Genomic DNA, 26837 nt, shown 5'->3' with positions numbered 1-26837 from the left:
TTCACATTTATTGAGTTTTTCCTGTGTGCCAGGTACTGTTTGGGGTACTTTACATGAAGTTTTTTAGTTAATATTCAAAAACCATTATGAGATAGACTTAATAGATGGAGACACTAGGGCACAGAGTAATATAAAGGGTGCCCAAGACACAGTAAGTGGCAAAGCTGGAACTTGAATTCAGAGCCCTTGCTTTTGACCAATGAGTATTAAAATACTGTGTTAATTAAAATAATAGCTTAATTCTTAATCTTGCACTAGAGTTCATTTTGAATTTTATGATTTATAGGTCATAAATGTCCAACTAAGTTTATCCCAATTGTTTTTCTTTTTTTAGGAAACTGCTTCTTCATTTTATTGTACTATGTGTGTCAGGGGGTGCTGTTCATGCACAAGATCAAGGTAAGAATGTTACCTTGTTACTTATTTACTTATATAAAAAGTCAGCTTCCAGACAGCAAAAGTGCATGACTTTTCAAGTTGTCATGACCTTAAATTCAACATTAAACAATAAAAAATTCTACCCAGTACAATGAGAAAGTAAGGGTGAAGAAACCAATTTTGGGGGAAATATGACCTTTAAGGAATTACTCATATCTTCTGTCTGTGAAATTGCTTACCTTTTTAAGCACACTCTCTGTAAAAGAGAAGTTTTGTACAGTAAAAAGGCTTTGCTTGTGACTTCATTTTAAGTGGGAGTTCTTGGGGGTGGCAAACTGTGACTGAATTACCTTTGCACTTCTTGAAACAACACAGGCATATACTAAATGCTCCGTCTAGATTTACATCATTAAGAAACAAAATAAAATGTGAATACCAGGGGGCTTGGGATTTCATTTAATTCAAATGGAGAGGTTTAGAAAGTAGTTGAAGGTTTTGTTTTGTTTTTGCTTGCTATCTAGTTGCTCTGGTGGTATGGTGATAGAGTTTGGGGAATCTATATACACCCTAATTTATTCATTTATTAAACAGCATTTAAATAATATTTTCTGTTTGCCACCATAATATCCTAATTGCCAGTGATTGAAATGTGAATAAGGTAATGCCTCTGGCCCCAAAGTGAAAAAACAAGTGCCTTTGTCAAAGGTTAAAAAAAAAAAAAAAAAAGCCAAAGTCAAAGAGAAAAACCCTGAAGCTGGATCTACAGAAAATATCACCGTGGTCCTGATTTTTTTTTTCCTCCTCTGCTTTGTATCAGCAGGGCTGCCAAATTATTCATTTGACAGAACCAACTTTTCAATTCAATGACCAATTCAAGGTGTCACTTGTCAATTTAGTCAATCAAATAATAGTAGAAAAAGACAAGTAAACAAAATACATGTAGGTAGAGAGAGGGCACAAAGGAGGGGGTGGTACTCTATTTATTGACCAAATTGACCAACGGACATAACGTTAAGTATTCTGTCGAATACCACATATATGAATTAAAAGGTATCACGGAAGGCATTTTCTAACTGTCTTTTATGGGAAGATCATTAAATCAGGTCACATGTAACTTCATAAATGCTATTTTTGACCAAGTCATTTCTGTTGCTTTAGTTTGCTTTAAGTAGCCAAGAAGAGGAGAGAAACTCTCTCTTAACTTCTTGCTATCATTACTGTTAGTTTCTGAGAACTTATGTTACCAGTCACTGTGCTAGTAGAATATACATTTTCTTCATCACTACCTCATTGCAGGGTTTTTATAATTATGCCCATGAATTGCTGAAACCAAGATTAAGAAGAATAAATAACTACCCCAAGGGTTGCAGGCTAATAAATGGAAGAACCAAGATTTGAACTCAGGTATTTAGACTATAAAGTCTACAAATTCTTTAAAATTAAGCCTCTTGGACAAGAGAGAATATAAAGAGGATAATTGCCATTATTAAATATCTATTTTGTGTCTTGTCATTTGCTGGAATTTTACATGTGATTCTAATCCTCGTAATGAACCTGTAGGGTAGTATCATAGATGAAGAAACTGAGGCCCAAGGAAGGGGCTTGCCCAGCTAAGAGCTGAATTTGGGCCTGTCAAGTCTGACCCAAAAAAAACATCAAAAAAAACCCTACTTCTTTCCATTACACATACCCTTTGCTTTACAGTTGTCATCTGTTAGTGTTATGAGTTTAATAATTTACAAAATGTGTCATTATCCAAATATTAAAAACCCAAAGAAAGATATAAGGAAAGCTGAATATTTATTAATAGATTTTTTTTTAAAAAGTCAGAAGCAATGAAAGGAGTAAATGAAAGAAATATTTCTTTCAACCTTAAGATTTCATTTACAGAATACAAAATGTGCTTTTTTATTTCAGGGTGAACATCTTTTCAGACTTCATAAAATTTTATTTTGAGTTCTTAACAAAAAAAATATTTTAAAAACCTCTTTGACTTTATAAAATTTAGTACTTTTGAGCACAAAAATGAAATGAAAGTAGTGGTATGTTATTAGAAACTTAGAAGTACTGTTTTCCTAAAATAGTTTATTGTTGAATTGGCATGATACAATAATATCTAATCAGGAGGTTATAAAAACATTTTCAGAGAAATTGTGATTTGATAGTGATTACAAATATCATTTGCAACCTTAATACTGCTGAATATGTATACTTGAGCTAGAGATGATCCCAAATTAGACTTCTCAGAAATAAATATAAATATTTATTTGTGCTTATGATAGTTGCCCAAACTTAAAAAAAGTAATACAAGTATATAGTTTAAAAAGTCAAGTTGTGCTACAAAATATATAACAGAAAATAATATCCCTTGACCTTACCTAGTCTTGCAATCCTTTACCCAAACTTTCTTTTGGTTTTACTCTCCATAGTTCTTAATAATATGCTTGTATATTGTATTGACTTCCTATTTTTGATGAAGAGAGTTTAACATTTTTACACCATTCTATGCCTCCTCTTCACTCTCTTCTTTTCTTCTATCCTCTCTGTATAGTTTTCCTCCTTTTTTTGTTGTTGTTTGTTTTGTTTTCTATGGCACTATGACTAATTCTTAGATACTCCAAAAGAATTTTAAAACTTCTTTGAAAACTATTTTATTACAAATACACCAAATACTCTAACCATTTGAGTTTTTTTTCTTGGAGATATTTCTTCTGGAAGCTAAGATTCTGTTCTGCCATGGATTGGTAGCTGTCTAAGCTTCTTGTAAATTTGATGCCTCTCATCTGTGTTAGATCCAGTATCTTGGAACTCATATTTTCCTTTTGCATTGTCCATTTCCTAATTTGAGTGGAGCATATCATCCAATAGCATCCTGAGAATGTGTACTTAGGTGTTATACTTCTTGCATCATTGCATTTCTGAGAATGTGTTTATTTCACCCATATGCTTGAGGGTAGTTTGGGTGGGTATAGAATTTTAGGCTGTAAATAGTTGTCTCTCAGAATTTTAAAGACTTCCATCCATTGTCTTCTGGCTTGCACTTAAAAAATCTGATGTTATGCTAATTCTTGATTCTTTATGTATGACCTTTTAATTTTCCACTTTAAACCTTAAGATCAGCTGTTTATCCTTGATATTTTGAAATTTTGCAATAACGTGTTTTTTCAAGTTATTCTGATGGGTAGTCATTAGGCCTTTTCAATGGGGAAATATCTTTCATTTTTCTGGGAATTTTCCTGTGTTAGTTTTTTTCTCTCTGACATATTTATTTCTTCTTTCTATAAGTTCTATTGGTCAGATATTGGATCTGGATTGAACTCCGTATTTTCTTATTTTTAGCTCCGATTTCCCATTTTTGTTTTCTTTACATTTTATATCAGATTTTCATGAGTCACTATTCCCAAATATTTAAATTATTTACTTGTGCTGCATTTAAAATTTTAAGAGATTTTTCACTCAGATTGCATCTTAAAAAATAACATTTTGGGGGAAGGGAGGGAGAAAAAAAAACATTTTGTTCTTGTTTCTTTGGTATAATATCTACTCAGCTTTCCAAAGATAAAAATTTTTTTGAACTTTTATTCTGCTCCCTGTATTGTCTTTGTTTCCCACAAATTTTGGTTTGCTTTGGTCTATTATGTTGGAAAAATTCTTCATAAGTCTATATTACCTGTGTTATCATTTAAAAGCAAGGCAATAAAATTATGCTTGGAAACTCTTTTTGCATGGGTGGGCTTGTTAACTGGTATATTCTACATAGAGCGTCATAAATGAACATTGCTGACCATCTCGTTGTTGGACCGCAAGTGTCTAAGGCTGTCCAGTTTCTTTAGAGAAGAATCCTTCAATTTCTTACTTGTAGAATATAATCCTGGTTGCCACTGTTATTGGAGTTAAATGATACAAAGAGGTTCTTGGGAGGGGGGGAGTTGCTGTCTCACCATTTAGTATGTAGATTTTTACTGAATTCCCTTGTTCTCATTATGGCGCTTCTTTTCCCTCTTCTGCTAGGATTGATTCAGTGTTTCTACATAAGAAAGCTCTAATCTGCAGTTTTGCTCTCAAAGCTTCTTATACAGATTTTCAGACCCTCCCCTCTCTCCCATATGATGCCTCATGCTTCTTTCCTGAATTCAGTGATTTGGAGCCTTCAGTTGTTGAGCCTTTTCAGGACTTTGAAGTGTGAACTGGCCTGCCCATCATTAGCACTTCCTTCTTAAAGCCCTTAGTGTTCGTCAGCTCTAATTCCTTCATGTGTTTTTCATCTTTCAAAAATTCGTTGATATCTCTTATCTGTTGTTTCTTCTACCCTTTCACTTTGCCTAGGTAGTTTTAAACCACATTTCCTTATTCTCATTTTAGTGAGACTTTAAGACTATGCAGAGATAAACATCTGTTATTTGCCATGTTTTCAGTTCTTCCTTTAACTTTTAGCACAGCTAAGAAAACCATTAAAATATCCTGTTCATAAATATAAATCTTTCTTTTATAACCGAGGTTTAGGTATAACCAAATGAATAGATGATTCTATTTCAAGAAAAAATTATTTAAGACTGAGTTTTCCAAGGATTTGACAGAAAGTTCCCTTTTCTTATATGATACGGTCTCCTTATAACTCTGTTGGTGGGCTGGCTGCCAGTGAGGTAGGCGTAGTTGCAACACCTCTGTGTGATACCTTACACCATATGAGATGTAAGCTAATTGTCAACATACACAGCACTCCTCAGGTTCATGATCCCTAGGTGTGCAAACCACAGCTGTAGAAATCTCTGTGTAAAATGCGTGTCTCCAAGAAGAGTATTTTCTGTGGAAATTAACCCAAAAATGTGTTTGTTGTAAGAAGCAACTCATTCTAGTTGCAGTAACTCCAAGCATTTTCTGCCAAAACCCCTTATGGACACTTAACCAACAATTTTACACATAGGTTAAAGCTTCATTTCTCATTTTATAAATAAGTTGCTTTTATTTCTTTATCCAAAATAGATGTACTTACATTAAGAATACTGTTTTTTGTGTTTTTTTTTTGGTACACGGGCCTCTTACTGCTGTGGCCTCTCCTGTTGCGGAGCACAGGCTCCGGATGCGCAGGCTCAGCGGCCATGGCTCACGTGTCCAGCCGTTCTGCGGCATGTGGGATCTTCCCAGACCGGGCACGAACCCGTGTCCCCTGCATCGACAGGCGGGCTCTCAACCACTGCGCCACCAGGGAAGCCCAAGAATACTGTAAAGTCAAAATTTCCTCTTCTAACATACCCAGTGACAGTGGTGCACAGGTATTCTGGAGCCAGAATCCTGGGTTTATGCCCAGGTTCCAGTGCCTACCAGTTACGTGACCTTGAGCAAGTTCCTTACATACTTTGAGCCTCAATATCAGAAACTTAAAAGTGAGGATGATAATAATTCTTACTACATAGGTTGTTGTGGGTAAAATGAGAACACATGTAAAGTGCTTAGTGCATGACTATTATATACATGACGAGCATACGATAAAGTTTAGTAGAAAAAAATACTCTGGATCCTTTCCTTTTTCTATATACTGATGATATTGAAAAAATAAAATAAAATAGTTGGTTTTACACAACTTCCTTTAGTTCCTTAACTCAGTGAGCGGGAATTCAAGAAGCCTATATTTGAGTCTTAATTCTGGCCCAGACGATTTGGGTGAGGCTATATAGAACAATGGGAAGTGGATATTAGGCACTTGCTTAGTTATTTAGTCAATCTGGGTAAATTGGCAAGGAGAAAAGTATATTGAAGGCTGTATGATCTTCCTCATGTACAATTCTGATTTTATTTTAAACAATCATTTTATTTTTTCATTCCTACAAACTAGAAAGAACATAGCTTTGGTGACTTAACTGACCCAGATACATGAAAATTTTAAACAGTGAGAATTTGTTAAAATTAAGTGCTTTTTGTATTAATTTAGTTAATTAATAATGCACTAATACTGTAATTTATTACACTCTTAAATGATATTACTCTATTTTTTAACTAAAAATTGATAAATCTTTTAAGCTACTAATTTCTAAGAAATGAAAGAATCCTTACATTTTGAAAGGTAACCATAATACTACCCTTGTTCCTCCAGTTTGTGATAGAATATTGTTGAATGTTGACAGGTAAAATGGTTCTTTGGCTCTCTGTACTTGTAAAAACAAGTGTAACCATTGGCTCTCCCATGTCTGTTTCTTTAGGCATATACTCTACTCCACCACAGAGTCAATTATGTAGCCACTGGAGTGAGTCAAATGCTTGGGTATGAGTCAGAGTTTCAGCACCTACGGAGACGCAATTTCTCCTTTTTGTCTCCCTTTCTCCCCCCACTTCCTGTCTGTCTCTCTTTGCACCTCCCTCTCATCTTCCCTCTACCTGTCTCTCTTTTCTCCTAGCTAGTGATAATATCATACTGCTTATTATATAGGTTTCAAATGAAAGGCAAGTCAGGTTGGTGTCTGTGCCTATATCTGAGCATTAGACTTGCAGGCTTAGAAGACTGATTTTTTTTTGGTAGATAGCTTTTGCTTTTATTTGAATGATATTATACTTATCATATTGCTTTTCACCTAACAATATAATTTGGAGATCAGTGTAAGATAGGTGCTTGAGGGTGAGCAACTGAAATTGATTCTGGTTTATTAAAAAGCAGAAAGGTTTTTCTTGAAAGCTATTCTGTGGTTCACAGAATTGCCAGGAAGTCTAGAGAATCAGGTCACTAAGAACAGAAACCAGGGAAATTATGGACCAAGACCATAGGTAGAGCTACTCCCCAGGAGGAGTATGGGCCACTGTGGCCACCACTGGATGGTGGACACATTTTCCTCTGTCTGTTTCTTTGTATCACTTGTTTCAAATCCAAAGCCCAAAATGGAGATGTCTGTCCATATCGCCAGCTGCTAAGGTGTGGCAAAAGTGTGTAAATGGCCTTTTCATGGTCTGTAAAGAAATGTGACAGCCAGTCTCTGTCTCCTAGAAGTTCCTTTTCCTGCTTCCATCGTGTCTGTTAAGAGGTTGTCCTCACATGCTTGGTGATCCCTGGCTCGCTGTTAATATTGAAGAAGGGGGCACCAAAGGGATGACTGAAAGCTCTGTGTGTGTGAGTGGGGCTGGTGGACTAATTGGTTTCATTGAGGGATCTCTGTACTTCACCTTCTCTAGGTCTTTCCTCTTGGGAAGTGTTGTTCTTTGGCAGAAGAATCCACCAGGTTTCTACCTGGGGATGCATGAGTCTGGTTTCCAGAGCTCTGGGACTTGGCTGGGAGGTTTCTGCAGAACAAAGTTTAATAATGGTCATCCTTGCCTCTGGCTGTACTGGAACTATTTATTTCCATTTTAAGATGTTTCTAGAAGACTGATTTTTATTAACATACTGAGAAAGGATCTATTTGTTATTAGTATGTAACAAAACAACAACAAACCAAAACTTGAACTGAAGGCTTAAAGAGGAGGTAACACTTGAACTGAGTCTTATAAGATATGTAAACTTGGCAAGGAGGGACATACTTACCAGGACTCTGAAAGAATGAGTTTTTGTAAGCTTTGATATGGCAAGAAATTCAAGGAAAAGTTAAGTATCAAGAATAGGAATTACCGTGGAGTGAGAAGATAAATCATTGAGAAGAAACGTGTAAACCAGTGTAAATTAGGGGGCAGTCCCAAAGACCACACTTACTTCTGACACCAACTGCAAGTTTGAGGGTCCCGTCCCCAAGACCAATTTCAGGCTCAATAATGCTCTAGAAGGACTCACAGAACTCATGAAATCTGTTATACTCTGTTACGATAGATTATAGCAAAAGGATACAGATTAAAATCAGTCTAGGGAAGAGACTCGGGGAGAAGAGTCTAGGAAAGTCCTTATGTGGAGTGTCCAGTTATGCTTTCCCAGTGGAATCATGGTCAGTGCCAACCTTCCCAGCAATAATATGTGATAATATGCACAGGATATTGCCAAGCAGTGAAGTTTATTAGGAAGGTATGGAATGTGAGACTAGAAATATAGGCAGGAGGTTATATCATTAAGGGCCTGAGGGCAGAAATAAGATGATTGAGTTTAGTACTAAAAGCTATGAGAAATACTGATGTGTTGTTGTAGGAAGGGGTGTCATGAACTAATGTTCATTTTCTTCTGTGCTTTAGGAAGCTTTCTCTAGCAGCAGTGTGGATGATGGATGGGACAAGGATGTCTCACAAGAGACAGAGAAATCTATTAGGAGGCTAATATTAAAATCTGACTAAAGAGAGCCTAACTAAGGCTTGTGTTGGACTTGGTGACTGAATAGATATGGAGAATGGGCGGGAAGGGAAGTATCAAAGATAATTACCAGGTTTCTGGGTTAGATGACTGGATTGATTAATTCATTCAAGCAATACTGTGGACCTACTTTGTTTTTAGTCATTGTCCTAGTTGTTGGAATATTACTGTAAAACAAGATGAAGGTCTACTCTGAAGGACTTACATTTCAACTAGAGAGCCAAGTAATAGTTTATATATACATACATTTTTCCCCTAAATTTTCAGTGTTATGAAGAAATTATAAAGCTCAGTAAGACATTAGAGTTAGAGAGTTATTGGGGCAAGGAGGATAACTGTTTTATAGTTTAGGTAATGTGGCCAGGGAGAGCCTCTCTGAGGAGGTCACATTTGAGCCTAGATCAGAATGAACTAAGGGTTTAGAGCATTCTAAGCCAAGAGAAAAATAAGTGTAAATGCTGTGAGTTAAAAATGAGTTTAGTGGTTTTAAGGAATAAGAAAAGACCAGTTTGGATGGAGCAGAGGTGGGATGAAATGAAGGGAGAGATGAGATAGGTAAGAAGGGAACTGGTGACATAGGTTTCATGCACCCCGTAAAACTCTGGATTGCACTTTTAGTGTGATGGGAAGCCATTGAAGAATTTTGTTCAGGAGAATGCCATGATATAATTTACGCTATAAAAATATTACTCAGACTCCTGGTGTGGTAGTGGGGATCTTCACTGAGAAACGCACTAAAGGAAGAGGAACGAATCTGGGGGGAAATGTATTGAGTTAGAAGTGCTCGTGGGATAACTAACCTCTACTGGATAAATTCAGTGGGCAATTGGTTATTCAAACCCAGAAGAGAGGTTTGTGAGTCAGCATATGTGGTTACTGAAACCATGGTTTGGATGAAGTCATTAGGCTTGATGTTTATAGTTAAAAGAGCAAGGCGTTGTCTTGGCAACACCACGATGTATTCTGTTTAAGAAGCAAATAGGTGGAGATACAGTCAGTTCTGCCATCAGGCTACATATGCATTCCGAAAAGTTGCCATGCTAATAGACTGGCTCTAGAGAACTGCCTACATTCAAATTCTGCCTCTGAACTTCCTAGTTGGGTGACCTTGGGAAAATCATTTAAATTCTCTGTGACTTGTTTTTATAACTGTCAGATGGATTAACAATAGCACATACGTCATTATGTTATGAGAATTATGTGGCTTAATACAGTAAAATTCTTAGCATAGTTCTTGGTACATAGAAACAGTTTAATAAATGCTATTATTCTTACTCTTTAAACAATGTAAGCCATCTAATAAAGTGCCTTTATCTGTTGATAAAGAGTATTCTTTAAATACTAACTAATATCCTAAGTGACACAAACTACATTGATTTCCTGGTTAGAGCCACTCATGAAACAAGTAACTTACCATAGACAACTAAGATTTTTCTTGCTATATTCATCAGTACCAAATATCTAAATTTAAATTTGCAATTTGGTGGTATCCAGGGCTAGGCTTAAATTAATGTAAAAATTCTGTATTCAGATAGAAGACATTTTCTTTTTTCTCCTGTTCTCCCCAACCCTCTTGCCTGTGCCTTTTTATCCTTAACAGTTCTCTACAGGCATACCTCATTTTATTGCACTTGACTTTATTGCATTTCTCAGATATTGCATATTTTACAAATTGAAGATTTGTGGCAACCCTGTTTCAGTCAAGTCTATTGGTGCCATTTTTCCAACAGCGTTTGCTCACTTCATGTCTGTGTCACATTTTGGTAATTCTCACAATATTTAAAACTTTTACATTCTATGTATTATGGCCTGCGATCAGTGTTTTTTTTTTTTTCTTGTGATACACGGGCCTCACTGTTGTGGCCTCTCCCGTTGCGGAGCACAGGCTCTGGACGCTCAGGCTCAGCGGCCATGGCTCACGGGCCTAGCCGCTCCATGGCATGTGGGATCTTCCCGGACCGGGGCACAAACCCGTGTCTCCTGCATCGGCAGGCGGACTCTCAACCACTGCACCACCAGGGAAGCCCGCGATCAGTGTTTTTGATACTGTTTTGCAAAATGATTACAACTTGCTGAAGGCTCAGATGATGGTTAGCAATTTTTAGCAATAAAGTAGTTTTTAATTAAAGTATGTACATTGTTTTTTAGACATAATGCTATTGCAGACTTAATAAACTACAGTATAGTATAAACATAAATTATTATGCACTGGGAAACTAAGCAATTTGTGTAACTCACTTTATTCTGATATTGACTTTACTGTGGTGGTCTGGAACAGAACCTGCAATATCTCTGAGGTATGCCTGTGTTCTCTTCAGTCAACATCTACTCAAAGGATTTGCTAAACATTCACAGTAAGACATGAGAGGGTAAAACTAGAGTAACAATTAGATTTCACATCAGATACCAACTCTGGTGGCTACCTAGAGAATATTTTCCACTGTGAGATTTCTGTTGGGAGAAATAACCCTGCCATGATTAATTAGGCTTGCCAAGGGAAAGGAGGTGGTATGGAGAATACAGTGGCTGTGAGACAATGTGGCAGGTAGACTTTGAAGATGGTAGACTTTGAAGTCAGTCTGTGCTGAAATCCATTTCTACCGTTCATTAGCTGTGTGTCCTTGACCAAGTTACTTAATCTCTCTGGACCTCAGATTCTTCATCTGTGAAATGAGTATAGACATTCAGTATAAACTTGAAACCATGAGATATTTTCTTTCCATTTCTGTTTCTGGATATCTTACTAATGATACAAGGTGAATGAAATAACAAATGAACCTGAAAACTGCATTTTCACCAAAACTAGGGGACTGGTATAATCTGCAGACTCCCAGAATCTGCTGAGAAAAGCAGGTGCCCTATGGAGTAAAATCAATAGTAAGATTTCAGAAAGCACCAGCAAAAGCCAACTTCCTGAAGGTGAGGAGCACACCCTGAAGTGCTTAACCTTTAGCCTTTGTACAAAACAAGTGTCACAGGATCTGGGGAGGACCGAAGCTGCCCAGAAGGAAGTATAAGAAAGAATCACAGATAATAGCTAAATGGCTCAGTGGGGACAGAGCTCAGAAAATGTAAAAATCTGCTTCCTAAGGTGAAGGATTCATTCTGAAGTATATGCCAGTGGAAGGGAATACAGGGGAAGGAGAGAGGAGTTGTGAGTGGGGCTGGCTGTGGAAGTCCTCCTGGACTGGGTTTGGTTCAGAGAAGGTGGGGCTGTATCAAGGAGCCATTTGAGAAGGAAACTCCGGTAATGCTGAAATGGAACCTTTGGGTTTTGAGATTTGGCAGGCATGGCCCTCCATCTTCTCCCGCAGCATCCTTCTGTAAATTGCTGGGCTATGAAACCATAAGAAACGAACATAGAAAGACACAACAAGGTAAAATGTAGGGAAAAACAGCAAAAACAAGAATGTGTACATTAAAAAAAATCACCTCTGAAGGAAGATCATAAAGCAGAAATATAAGAACTCAGGAAAAGGAAGAGATGGTAAGATATTAAAAGGAAATGAACTGTGAGCTTGTAAAACTCAAAAGAAGTGGTAGGGAAAAAAACCCTTTTACAAATCGAAATGAAATGGGAACATGAAGAGATAAGACATAGGAAACACAAAGATATGAGAAAATCAAACATGGAACTGAAGATAAGGAACATTTATAGAGAAATGATATAGAGGACGGCCGTGGAGATTCAACATACTTATAATAGGAATTTTTGAAGGAGAAAATCGAAACTATAAAATAAAATAAATATTCAAGGGTGTAATTCATGAAGTTAAAAAAAAAACCCAAAAACAAAAAAACGAGACTTGAATTTATACAACAAATGGGCATACTGTGTGCCTGGAAACATTTATCCAGACTGGTCAATATTAAGCCATATCATAATAAAAAATCGCTGTACTTTGAAGATAAAGAACAGATCTTTTGGGTATGCTATTAAAAAAATCGAGTCACTTAGAAGGAGAAAAAAATTGTCTGACTTCAGATTTTTCTCTCCTAACATTCAACACCTAAGGACAGTGGAACCATAACTGCAAGATATCCAAGGAAAGAAAATACCAACAAAGAATGTTACATTCGGTGAAAATTAAGGTACAAAACTACTAACAATTAAGTCAGGAAAAGTTCTCATGAACCCTTCTTGATGAAGCTAATAGAACATAAACTTCAGCAAAAAGTAAATGAGAAAACAGCTACAAAAGACTGGCTCTATTTAACAAAAGAAAATATGGGAATGAAACAGAATCTAAATACCATATGAACTAACAATATAGGAATGGTACAACCACTAAAAAAAATGGGAGGAAAGGGGAAAAAACCCCAGGAAGTAGGTTAAGTTTGCTGATTGGCTTATCAGAAGCTGGGAATTAAAAATTATCCAAAGCTTATAAATCAAATACTGTAAGGATAGTATTTAATAATGAAAAGGTAAATACTAAGAAAATCCTATTGACTAATATTAGGTGGTAAAGGGGGAAAAAGGAGAAAAAAGAAAAGGAAACATTGTTCACTGAAAAATAGATATGTCTAAAGAGGGCTAGGGATATTGTATACATTTATAATTTTAAAGGTCAACTTTAGAATAAAAATACCAACATTTCTAATTTCAAAAGAACTACATACAAAAGTAAAGTAAACAAAGCACAAAAAGCAAAGGAAACAAAGCACATAGTGACTTTAAAAATTGGAAAACGTAAAATATGACAGCTTAAACAAACCACATCAATAACTGTAAATAGATTTAATTTTATATTCAAAAAATTTTTTTTCAGATTAGATCACAAAACAAACTCCTTCCTCTTTACCTAAAGCAGTGTTTCAATGTAGGTGAAAATAAAAGCATGGGCAAAGGTATATCAGACAAATGCAAACAAAAAGTGGGGCAAGGGGTCTTAATTCCAGATAAGGTGCAGTACCCAATAAATATATGAATTTTATGACTGTCTCTGCATAGCAATCATAACATTAATATTCATAAAGTTAAGACCACATGAGATAAAAGGCCAAAAAGACATAATAGTGATGAGACTTTCTTTACCTCTTAGTCCATGAAAGATTAATTGTATAAAAATAAGGGTATAGAGGATATAAAATAAACAACGAGGTTCAGCCAACTGGTATTAAATTCTATGCCCTGAAACACCTTTGTAAGTGCTTACCAAACTCTATTGAAAATTGACCATTTATTAGGCTAAGTTTCAAAACCAAAGTGCAAATTAGACACTGTCTTCTGATCACAATTCTGTTAAGTTAGATTTTACTAACAAAATTAGAAAACAAACAAAAACCCTTCTAACTGGAAGATTTTGCATTTCCTCTGAAATCATTTGGTTCAATGGGAAAATACAAGTAAAAATTGCATAGTTTCTAGAAAACTACAAAAATGAAAATATCACACAAAATGAAAATATCACATCAAAATCTATGGGATATAGCAAAAGCAGTATTGAGGAAATTTATTGCTTAAGTGCTATAAATAACTAAATGCTCATTGCCAGAAACTAGACAAAGAATCAAATAAACCAAATGAAAACAGGAAAAGATAATAAAGATAAACGCAGAAATTAATGATACAGAAAGCAGACAAAAATAGTAGAAAGGATAAACAAATCCAAAGGCTATACTTTTGAAATAAGCAATAGTTATACTAAAGAACAAATAGAGGATTTCTCTGGTGGAGCAGTGGTTAAGAATCCTCCTGCCAATGCAGGGGACATGGGTTTGATCCCTGGTTCAGGTAGATCCCACATGCCATGGAGCAACTAAGCCTGTGAGCCACGACTATGGAGCCTGTGCTCTAGAGCCTGTGAGCCACAACTACTGAGCCTGCGTGCCACAACTACTGAAGCCCACACGCCTAGGGCCTGTGGTCCGCAGCAAGAGAAGCGACCGCTATGAGAAGCCTGCGCACCACAACGAAGAGTAGCCCCCACTCGCCGCAGCTAGAGAAAGCCTGCATGCAGCAACGAAGACGCAAGGCAGCCAAAAATAAAATAAGAGTTCTAGATGCAGAGTGGGTTTGAATGCCACTCTGCCACTTATTTAAAAAAAAAAAATAGAGCACAATATTCAAAATTGGAAAATTATATAGAGAACCACAGAAATAGGGAAACAAAAAGAATTGTAAGGGAATATTAATGAAGATCTCTGAGTAATGCATTTGAAAGCCTAGAAGGAAGTTATTTCATATAAAAATATAAATTTAAAAAATTGATTAAAAATTTAGTTGAAAATTAGAATAAATCAATCAACGTAGAATAAATTAGGAAGGTGAATGAAGAGTTATCAATGAAAAAGCCAACATAAGTTTGGTTTACAACTGAGTTTTATCTAACTTCTGAAAAGAATCTTAAAGGTATTTAAACTGTTCTGGGCCATAAAAAATAAGTTCAACATTATAGTCAGATAAAGATAAGGGAAATAAGAGGAAAACCACAGGCCAGTCTTAATTCATAAATATCAATGCAGAGAGTCTACATAAGATATTCTGGAAGAATCCAGTAAGGTATTAAAAGAATAAAATATAACCGTCAAGTAGATTTTATTTTAGAAATGCAAGGAAGGTTCAGTCGAGAAGCTTTTTGTGTAGTTAATGCTTTAAAACATTTGATTTTTTAAAAATCCTAGCTATTTGTCATTAAAACTCAGAAATAGGATTGAAGGAAATATATATGTATACATATATATTAGAATTGAAGGAAGCATATATATATATATGTGTACATGTATATATATAAATATCAAAAATGTGTGTATACTAAAGTTTTAAAATAATACTTTTTCTAGTAGAATTTCATTCTAATAGAATCAGAAATTTGAGGCAGTACATAGTATGGGTTAAATACAAAGACTGGTTTTCTTTGGGCAAGTAGCAGCCCTGGATATCATACCACATAATTTTGACTCTTCCTTTATGTAAGAATAGCTGATCTGGCATCATAGAATGCCAGATCATGTTTCCCATACTTTATTATTGTATATATTTTAAGCATGGTGATTTTCACATTAGCAGTGTTTCTTCCATAGTTTATTTCTTGGATTGAGAATATCCTTACAAGCAATTAGCATTGGTTAAGAGTACCCAAAGTCACAGTTTAAGTATGTTATGTTTCAGAAGTGTAAATTTTCATTGAAGATTAGGAATGATTTAGCTGGTAATTCATATTTTATGTTAAAACAAACAGCCATATTATGGAGTAAAATTAATTTTTTTTAAAAATTATAATTTTAAAACATGAGAAGTCAAAGATTTTTTTGTGTGTTTTTATGAGGCTTCTTTAAAGTATTTCCCCAAATTCCTGGAGATGCATATAATTTATAACTGCTGTTAGGAATATTTTGGTGGACATTTGCCACTATATTTGCGATTTGTAATAAAAGTGAGTTATCAAATATCTACTAATTTCCTATAAAAGGAAAGTTAAGATGATGTGTAACCTTGCTGGCTAATCTTCAGAAATCTTTGTTTTTCCTCATTTATCATAGTGATGAATGAACAATTCTTTAACATTTCTTGTTGGAAATGATTATGTACATACAATGATACAAATGGGAGATTTATAACCCAAAGAATAATAAAGATCACATGGCTGACTAAGCTGTTCTGTATCCTTGAGAAGTTTATTATCTTTTACAAGTCCTAGAGTTATAGAACTCTAGAAGTAAATGTCACATCTGATTAGATTCTGTGGGGCAGATTCATTCATTCAGAAATTATAGAACTATTTGAAGGCAGGTATACTAGATATCCAATAAGGAAGCAGACATAGAATCTGTCTTCAAGAGTTTATAATTGGGTAAGGGAGATAAGCAGTATACTATCAATAACATTACAATGAAAACCAGAAAAATCATAATTATATAATGTATATAAAACCTATATTTTATAATAAATATTGAGAAACTCTGCAAACTGTTTGGATTAACAGTTACTCTGGAGGACTGAGAAAAAAATGGAAGAGACAGAAATTTAGAAGGGAGAGAAAAAAATACAATGATCAGCAACAGTAAGAATTTAAGTTCTCTTGTCCAGGAGTTTTCAGGGTGACTGGGTACTTTATGTATAGCACACACTTAAAGCATGAGGCATAGGGAGAGCTCTTATGTGACCTGTAAATTCTCGGAAGGTAAAACGGAAAACAGCCTGAAAAATTATAGTTTAAACGGTTGTGTGAACTTAATTTATAAAATCGTTTCCAAATTAAAAATTTCTTTTTGTAAGTATGTCCCTAGTTTCTCTTTAACACAGAAGTCATAAAATTTTAAGTTCTAAATTAAAGATATAAATGACTATCTGGGAATCTTTGAACATGTAATTCATTGGAGTAACAAGTTTCCTAATTGGGAAGAATAAGAGAACATTTATTAAATTTTGGGTTTAGGGATATTGGGGTGTATGTATGTGTGTGTTTCAGATTATGAGTATAACATTTTATTTTCCCTTTCCATACCTCTCATTACCTAGAAATTAGTTATTGATAGAGCATGTTTATTTTAGGGGTTACTGTTGATACCTACAAGGAAGATTGTAGGTATACTCAAACATTTATATGAACACATGAATGCATAAGAGTAAGATTCTTTCTCTCTTTCTCTTTCTCTCTCTCTTTTTAATTTCCAGGCATAGATATTCTTCATCAACTAGGCCTTGGAGGCAAAGATGTAAGACATTCATCATCAGTGACTGCTGTACCATCATCATCTACACCATTACCTCAGGGGGTCCATTTAACAGAATCGGGTGTCCTTTTAACAAATGATTCTTATATTGAGTCACCTCTCGTGAAAATTTTACCAGTCAACTTAGAACAGCCATTTACAATATTAATTGGTTTACAGTCACATAGAGTAAACAATGCATTTCTCTTCAGCATTAGAAGTAAAAATAGACTGCAATTAGGAGTACAGTTATTACCTAAAAAATTAGTGGTATACCTTGGAGGAAAGCAGTCTGTATTTTTCAACTACAGTGTTCACGATGAGCAATGGCACACATTTGCCATTGCTGTTAGCTGTCAAGTTGTCTCAATGTTTGCTGAATGTGGAAAGAAATATTTTAGCAGAGAGACTCTTTCGGAAGTTCAGACCTTTGATTCTAACAGTGTGTTTACCTTGGGAAGTATAAATAATAATTCTGTCCATTTTGAAGGAATAGTATGTCAGTTGGATATTATTCCTTCTGCAGAAACGTCTGCAAACTATTGCAGATATGTGAAACAGCAGTGTCTCCCTGAGACAAGCCTTCTTCATACAACTATTGTACCAGCTAAGATACCAGAAAACTCTCTCTTGCCCAAAAGATTTGGTGAAAAAGTACTGTCGGAGGACACACTTACCAAAGGCAGAAGCATTCTAGATTCCAGAAATGATTCTACGGCAGTGCATAAAGAACAAGAACACCAGATATCAAGATCTCAGTTAACTTCTCTTCGTTCAGAGAATGTCTCTGCTGTGGATCTTGTGAACCATGTGATTCAGGCCAAAGAAATGATCACCGAGCAACTTACTCAGGCAAATCTAAGCCTGCCAATGACACATCATAGCCTCAATGAGCCAAGGAAAAATAGCAAGGAGAAATTTAGTTCTCTTCTAAACGTGTTGGACAATGTCACACAACATAATGATAAAGTAACTGGTCTGTCACCATTTAAGAAGATATCCTCTATTCTTCCACATATAAAACAAGATACAATTAAGAATGTCAAGAAAGCTATCACAGCAAATCTACACACTAATGAACTTATGGAACTGCAACAGACTTTAAACACAACCTTATACAGAGTGACAGATGAGCCATCTTTGGATAATCACCTTGATCTAAGGAAGGAAGGTGAATTTGATCCTGATGCTACTTATCCCTTCGAAAATAGCTATGAAACTGAGCTTTATGATTATTATTATTATTATGAGGATCTTAATACAATGCTCGAAATGGAGAATCTAAGAGGGCCAAAAGGGGACACTGGACCTCCCGTAAGTTATTGTTTTTAAAATGTGTCTTAATGCACTAATTTACCAAACATTTTGAAAGGAATTCTCTAGGCTGAACAGTACAGAACAGATCTGTCTTAGAGATGTACCCTGGCTTACAATGAGTACATTATGCTTGCTATAATATATCCAACCAGAATGCAACCCTGGGTCAAATATTGTACTTTTTTTTTTTTGGTTTTTATTGGAAGGCTGAAAAGCTTACTTAATTCTGGTAAAGTGGTGAGTAAACTATATGCTTTTCTTGTTCAGGTGAAATTCAATCAGGAATTCAACTGCTAAATATAGATCAGCATTCTTTTTTATGAAAAAAAACCCATAGGCTTAATGCATAGTCATGTTGAGAAGGATATGAAAGTTATAGTAGACTAAATAAAAATACTTTAAATACATTATTAAATATACTTTCAACAAAATCATATCAAAAATGAATTAAAATAGAGTGTAAAATTTTAGATAGAGATAATTTTATAGTGGGTCACTGGGGAAAAGCAAACCCTTACATTATAGAAATTAAAATATTTCACTTAGAATTGTAAACAGTAACATATTTCATTATATCTTTCATGATATAGCCAATTTACATTTATGGATTAATAAAAGTTCCATCTGCCTCATACAAAAATAGCCAGTCAGCCCATCAGTCCATCAGTAGAAAAAGAGCCAAGTTACTTACTTAATAATGCCTAAGTAAAACTATGAGATAATAGACTGATTTTTTTTTTTAGCTCTGAAATTATTTTGTCATGTAGGTGCAATTGTAGATGGACATTTGAAAAATTTTTAATCACTTAAAATTCATTTAAAGCTATTTAAAATCACATTAGGAACATTATGTTTTTGCCTTTCATATTTTTGAATACCTTAAACAATCAACTTACATGTTTTTAGAAATTGTTTTTTAGGTTGCAAGCAGACTAAAATATATCTTAAGGTATTTCCTTTATTTGATGAAAATAAAATTTGAATCATTTGTTTAGTTCCAGAAATCATAGAATAGGAGATGACACCACTTGCTGAGCTTGTGTTTCTTTTGCGGTTATTACTCAGTGATTTGATAGGTATTGAGCAACTCTTATTAGTGTGAATGTTTAAAGGGTTTAATAAAATCTGAATAATATAGAGAAATAAACTTTTCAGCTATGACAATTATCAACATATTAGTAATAAAATTGAGCCATTAGGCAGGTCATATTAAACAGTTATGTAAGCTATTTACTTTCTTCAAGAAAAGTCAGTGGTGAGTGTTAATCTCTTCTCTAAATTCAAGAATAGTTGTTTCAGCATTAGTATATTCAACAGATACTAACTTAGTCTCTGCTTGGGCAAAGCAGAAACACAAGGTATGTATAACAGAGTTACTGCTCAGAAGGAGCTTACATTGTGGTAACGGGGACACAGGAAGTACATTTATAATTATATCTCAGGGTCAAGTAAGATTAAATGTCACTGAGAGATACAAACTAAGTATATGGAGTACACATTTTCAAAGGGAAGAAAAATAGTTTTTGAGGGGATCCCTATGAAAGATCACTTAAGGCTGAATGTGTTCAGGATAGGTTCTTGTGGACAAAGTTTTCAGAACGTCAGCCTCAAAGAATGGATACGATTTTGATAGGTGAAAGGAACTGGCATATCTTTTATGTAGGAGAAACAGCAAAATAGTTATAATTTGAGTTCTTATTAATTTTTGGTTACCTATAACCAAAATAGTTATAATTTATTGAGTTTTACTATGGTAGCAGGCACTCTACCATGCCCTTTACATTTGTTATCTTAAAAGAACTTTGTAAGTTTGGTATTATTATCCTCATTTTTCAGGTTAAGAAACTGAGGCCCAGAGGAATTAGTTTACTTGTCCATAACCACATTGCTAATTGATAGAGCCAGGATTTTGACCCAGGTTTTCTGCCTCTAAAGCTCAAAACTCTTTCATGATATTAGACTAAATAATGTTAGACAAATATAAGACCCAAGACAGATGTGGACAGGTTGTAGAGGTCTTAATTTTCAAACTGATAGTTCTAACTTTATCTTGGTTCTCAGTGGGGAATTCTGTAGGTTTCTAAGTAGAGGCATGAATAGGGAAGTCAATCTGGTGGCAGTGCTCAGAGCAGACAGGAAATTCCTGTTATCATCTGGATGTTACAAGACTAGGACATTATCTAGGATGCCAGCGGTGAAAATGCAAAGGAGAGGTAGGATTCAAGAGATATTTTGAAGGAAGATTTGGTAGAAACCTAGGAAATTAATTGGACCTAGGGACCAAGTAAAAAGGTAGAGGATCCAAGATGGCTTCTAAGGTTTTAAGCCTGTGGATTGAGACAACGGTGATACCATTACTAAAACCAATAATTAAGAGAGGAAGTTGATTTTAGGAGAAGAAATCAAGTTAAAACATCTAAGGTGCTGTTGGCAAATCAGTAAGCTGTTGGAAGAGTTGAAGAAGCTGAAGTAAAAAAGAGAGGTCAAAGTAGGGGGTATAGATATGGGAGTTTTCCTGTCAATATTATATCAATAGTTGAAGCTATAGAGTCAGATAATTTTCAAGGAAAGGAGTTCGGCATAGAGTCGAGAGCCAAATCATGAGCCATGTTTGCTTTGTGGTTATAGAAGAAAGAAAAAAAAAGCAGAAATGTGACGGAGTAATTAGAGAGATGGGAGAGAATACAGTATACTATCACAAAAGCCAAAGATGAGAGTTTTGAGAAGAAATTGATCAGCAGTGCTGAAAGCTACAGCTGAGGACTGAGAAAAAGTGGAGGAAATCCTTTGGATCTTCTGATGGGAAAGTCATTATTGAACTTTGAGAATCTGACTTCAGCATAGTGTAGAAGTCTAAAGGTAGATTTTAGAAAGCTAATGAGAGAGTGAATGGTGATGAAATGATGAACTTTGTAGAGACTGCTGCACTGCTTCTTGAAGTGGATGTTACTGTGTGAAGTCTGAGGCCAGCCTGATTTTTCCTACTTGTAGGTGACTGTTTTTCCTCTGTATGCCCATGCAGTTCTTTTGTTATCTTTGAAGTTCATTTCGTCAAACCTGTTAGGTTCTGTATCAGTTTTTTCTGGTACTCTTTTGATCTGAAGATTATTTTTACTTATTATAGAAAAGTCTCTCCTTATATTCTCAGGTATTTTTCTTTTGCATTTTTCTATATTATTCTTCAGGCATACCAGTATATGTTAAATGTCCTTTGTGATGATAGTATTTATTATCTTCTCTACAGTCATGTCCATGTGATTGCATTTTTCCACTTTGTTTTATGTGAATTCAGTTAAACTACATCCATATCCCTTAATTGATTTGTTCAGTTGTATTCAGTTTTTATTGTTTCTGACCTGGCTTTCATCTATAATTGTTTCTTTTTTGCTCTTTCAATCTTTAAGCTCTCTGGCTCACATTTTATTACCTTGGTTGTTATTTTTAATGTCTTATAACTCTTCTTTGAGCTCTCATTTTGTAGAAAAATAGCATCTTGAAATTTTTTGAATCTATAGTGAACTATATGAACTTTTTCTCTGTTGCGTGGAGTGATTCCTCTTCTGGTAAACAGTTTTCATCTACTTTTAATTTATGTTTCTGTTCTCACACTTTCCCCTCCCCTCAATATGCATAGGTCCCTTGCTGGTTTCTTTCTGGTTATTACTCATTTTTAAAATAAAGACAACTCTATCTGGGTCACTATTTGCTTCAGAATTCTATAGGGAGAGGCAAAGGGAAGTAGTGGTACACAACATCAAATTTAAGTTGCTATCTTCAGCACCGTCTTTCCATATTTATTTTGTCCTCTATCCAGAAACATATCTCCTCTCATTTTCATGTACGTGAAGCCCTCTATATTGCTCTGAGAAGTGATATGATGATTTATGCTCTTGTCTTCTACCCCCTGTCACAACCAGAAATCTCCTGAAGTTAGGAGATTTGTTGCAGATCATGAAAATATGTTCTTCCTCTTCAGCTCTACTTTCCTTACTCCTGGTTGTTTGAACTGGGTCTTTACAGGGTCATGAATTATATGTCCTGTGGCTTTCCCATTTCCTTAAACTTTACTATTGTTATTAAAGGATTGTTGGTATGAACTTTCTGGACTGATATACTTTTAGATATCTGTAGCCTGTCTAAGCTTTGACGTCTGAAGAGGTTTTTTGTTTGTTTTTTGTTTTTGGTCATCTCTCAGCATCTTTCCTTACTCCAAACTGTCTCAATATTTGGAAGAGAATTTTCATATTTTTGGTTTGTGGTTTTGGTCTTTTCCTTGTTTCATCAGAGATGTTTTCTTCTTTTGGTGTTTTTTGTTGTTTTCAGTGGTTTTGAGGGAAGGAGGGTTCTCATTCTGCTATCTTTTATATAAATTCTCTAGTGATCGATTTAAAATATAAATTAGATCATGTCATTTATCTTCTTAAACTCTTCAGTGACTGAAGAGTAAAGCAGTTAGAATAAACTAAAAACTCTTTATCATGACCCATGCAGTCGTATATCATCTGGCCCCTGCTTTCCTCTGCAACCTCATTTTGTTCCACTTTTGCTTAATCGCACCGTTGGGTTTCTTTTATCTCCTTGATAAGACTGTAATTTTTCTTTGTTTTGTTTTATTTTACTCATGCCCTAATTCATTTTACTCCTGTTTTCTGGAATTTTATTTTCTCCTCTTTCGTTACTCCTCTTCATTTTTTAGATATAACTTAGCACTTCCTCAGAGAAGCCTTCTCTGATACCACAATATAAATTATGTACACTGTTGATCTCTCTCGGTTGCTTGTTCTTTTCTTCATATCACTAAATAAAATGTATATTATGTGTTTATTTATTAATGGGTGTTTTTTTTTAATCTCACTGCCACCTCCGGGAGGGTTTGATGTTTACTAATGTTTATTGAGTGAGTGAATGAATGAATGAGTGAATGAATTATAGAGGGAACTTTAGATGTAGGACTTCCAAGATTAATTGACCAGATATTACTATCTCTTAGAAGGACTGAATACATTTGCCTTAGTATATATATTACCCTAGTAATAATAGTATTATAACTAACATTAATTGAATACTGCCTGTGCCCCAGCCATACCTTTTAAAAAATTGCTCTATAGTTTATTGGTTAAGTACTGTATATCAGACATAGTTACAGGTATTTTATATAGTACAATATCTTTAATGCTTACAATAACACTGAAAAATAAATTTTTTGTCATCAGTATTATAAAGATGAGGAAACTAAGGCTTAGATAGAGTAATTGACTTGTCTAGGGTCATTCAGCAAGTAAATGATTGAAGCATGATTTGAATCTAGATTGGATGATTGCCATACCATTGCTCTTTTAATTGAATTATACTTTCTCTTAATAACCAATAACCTGAAAGTTAAAGTGCCTTTTTTAGTACTTTATTTATCAAAAGTAACTCATAAAAAAAGTCATATAAAATTACTTTCCTTCTCTGGTTTATAGAAAATGCCTATTAATAACCTGTTCTCAAAGATATGGAAATGCAAAATTGTGAAGACAAGTTAAAATTGAGTTTTATTTATTGCTTATTAAACAATTCAAATATTTCAGTCACAACACAAAATATAGTCTTTTCTCCTTAGTATCTAACATTAACTGTAATATTAACTTCTTTTTCAGTGTGAATGTAGTAGTGTTTTCTTATGTCACAAAGTAGCGTGACAGGGCAATAAACCAAACTAGATATTTTGTTTTAATTTTGCATTTAGTTTTTATTTTTAGTTCTTATTTTGGGAGACTTCAAATCATCAGCTGGTAAGTTCTGATGATAACAGCAGAACCAGAAATAATTTGAAAAGAATTTTAATTTTTTTTGAAAATAAGTGAAAGTCAGTTTTTGATGGAAGCTAGTGATATAATAATGATGCAGAATATTTGAATGGCTCAGGAGGGAGAACAGAAATATTACTCTTCTGTGGTTGAATAGGAATATTCCTTTTCTCTTAATATTAGAGAATACATGAAAGGTTTTTATTAAGGAGTAGGAGAAGGAAAAAAATTAAAAGGAAAATGGACAGTTTGAACTATAAAGAGCATTAGAAAACTGCAAAATGACTGTAGCATTAATAAAGGAGAAAGTTTCAAAGATAAAAATGTTACATAAAAATGAGGATCAGTAGACCATGCTACTTGTTAATGGTAGGGCTAATATCTTAACCTTGATATGTCTCATTTCAAAACTTGTAGTATTTTTACTGCAATAATCAATGAATGTTTGTAAAATGGAATGTGCGTATGCTCTGTAGACATCAAGAATAATGCCATGGCAGCAGAGTGCACAGTAACAATGAAATTAATGGACAGATGAATGAATGAATATGTATTAACTGTATCCCAAATGAACACTTATTCTTCTACAGTTGATTGTTAAAGCAAAAAAAGATGACATAAGGCATAATATGAGGAAACAAAGTAGTAGTTTCCTATTTCTTATTTGATATATTTAATAAGTGACATTTAAAGAACTCAGAATACTTTAAAAATTGACCTGTTTTTGCTTTCATATTTTGTTTTTACAAACCATTTAACTCTTATTAGTGACCTCCTGGTATGCTGCATTTTGTGTAAGGCAGATTTATTACTGAATATACTAGAAGGATCTCATTGTAACAGTTTAACACATTACACAGATCCTTGGTATAAGCCTTTTAAAAGAACATAAAATGGTTAGTGCTTTAATTTTTCAAGGCAAGTCTTCTGTTGAAATGTATTTGAAAAAACCTGTAGTTGTTGGTCTCTAAACCCTAAATTGAATTCCTCCTTCAGTAGTAAAAGTAAATTTAGGTAAAAAACTACCCACGAAACTACTAGTTATGGTCCCTGTGAAAACCAGATACAGTGGCCGTAACCGTAAGTCATAGACTTCCTGCTGCCATATCTAGCCAGATTAAAGAGGACGTCTTGAGTTTTAGCTCTCACCCCTGCTGATTAGGGTGAGGGGTTTCATGTTGTTTGAAAATCATCAGCTGGTAACTAGGGATGGAAAAGGACCCCTGGAGTGAGACTCTTAGCAAGACTTGTGAGAGAGGATGCATCTGTTATCATGCCTAATATCTCGGCATTTGTTTTCCAAGGGTCCTTCTGGCCCAGCAGGTATCCCAGGTCCATCAGGAAAGAGAGGTCCACGGGTAAGTAGATGACCTCCGTTTCTCACTTGCTGTTAGAACTGGTAGCTTTCCAGTATGTTTTTTCCTAGTATTGTACAGTATGTACTTCCCTTGGAAATCTGCCCTGGATTGGCAAAGGTAGGAAATTAGCCCTACCTTTGCCAATTCAAGAGAAGCCTGGGAATACGTGCCAGCTGTTTATTTGAGTATGAACACCCAGCCCCAAAGCATTCTCTGTGAGCATGCTCAAGAAAGATAATCAAATTTGTAGATTAGTGACTGTTTGAGTGCTATTTGTAACATTATTCTTAGTTATAAAGTGATCTCATCTACAGTTGATAGTCCAAGGTGGGGTTCATTTACTTTGGGAAATGAAAAAGAGGGGGCGGCCTTAAAATAGTACATTCCTGGATTATATAATGGAAAATATTGGAGCTATAAAGTAAAAAAGTAATTGTCCTGAGGAAAAAGGCTGCCTTAAGGATAAGCAGTAGTTTCTCACATTACACAGGTCCAACAAAAGATTTATTGCTGTGTTAGAATTAGTTTCTTTCCAACCTCAAAAAAAAAAAAAAATGGACTTCTACTAGCGGAAATTCTTCAAAGAGCTAGAAAAAGAATTGTGATTGTGTGTTATAAAGACAAATGCAAATGCCATAAATGATCCACTTTCTTTACTGATTTTTATTTATCATATAAACAATATAATGAAAAATCATCCTAAAATGTTACTTTAAATGGTCCTATTCACATCAAGATCTTGTCCATATGAGGCTGAAGATGATTGCTCACTCCGTTGTAGCTGTTTAACATTTCTTCCTTTATACTTGATGACCTACCACATTCCTCCCAGAGTGTCTTCTAAACTTGCCCCCTCTCTTCCAGCCAGCAGACCATTTCTGTCCTCCTACTTTTCTGTCAGGAGACCCTGGATCCTACTTCCCTGAGGGACTGAGTTCACCTTTGCACTAATTGCATTCCCTCTCCACCATTAAGGCTGTTTTCCCACAGCATGACCTTTTTCTCTCCTTAGATTCTATGTTATTTGGCAACAACCAGCAAGTGATCTTTTTTAAAAATCCCAAACTTTCATTGATGCTA

At 34.9% G+C, this 26837-nt stretch overlaps 1 protein-coding gene across 1 annotated transcript in view; it reads left to right on the top strand.

Moving 5' to 3' along the window:
• Positions 1-26837, top strand: part of COL24A1 (collagen type XXIV alpha 1 chain) — a 542658-nt gene that overhangs the window by 160782 nt on the left and 355039 nt on the right. The window contains exons 4-6 of the mRNA XM_079924384.1: positions 335-399; positions 17253-18604; positions 25704-25757. Of these exons, the coding sequence (XP_079780510.1) occupies positions 335-399; positions 17253-18604; positions 25704-25757 (1471 nt within the window). The remainder of the gene's footprint in view (positions 1-334; positions 400-17252; positions 18605-25703; positions 25758-26837) is intronic.

Source organism: Stenella coeruleoalba, assembly GCF_951394435.1.
Source record: "Stenella coeruleoalba genome assembly, chromosome: 1".
Classification (NCBI taxonomy): Eukaryota; Metazoa; Chordata; class Mammalia; order Artiodactyla; family Delphinidae; genus Stenella; species Stenella coeruleoalba.
The sequence above is the reverse complement of the archived record's forward strand: the minus strand, read 5'-3'. Positions and strand labels throughout refer to the sequence as shown.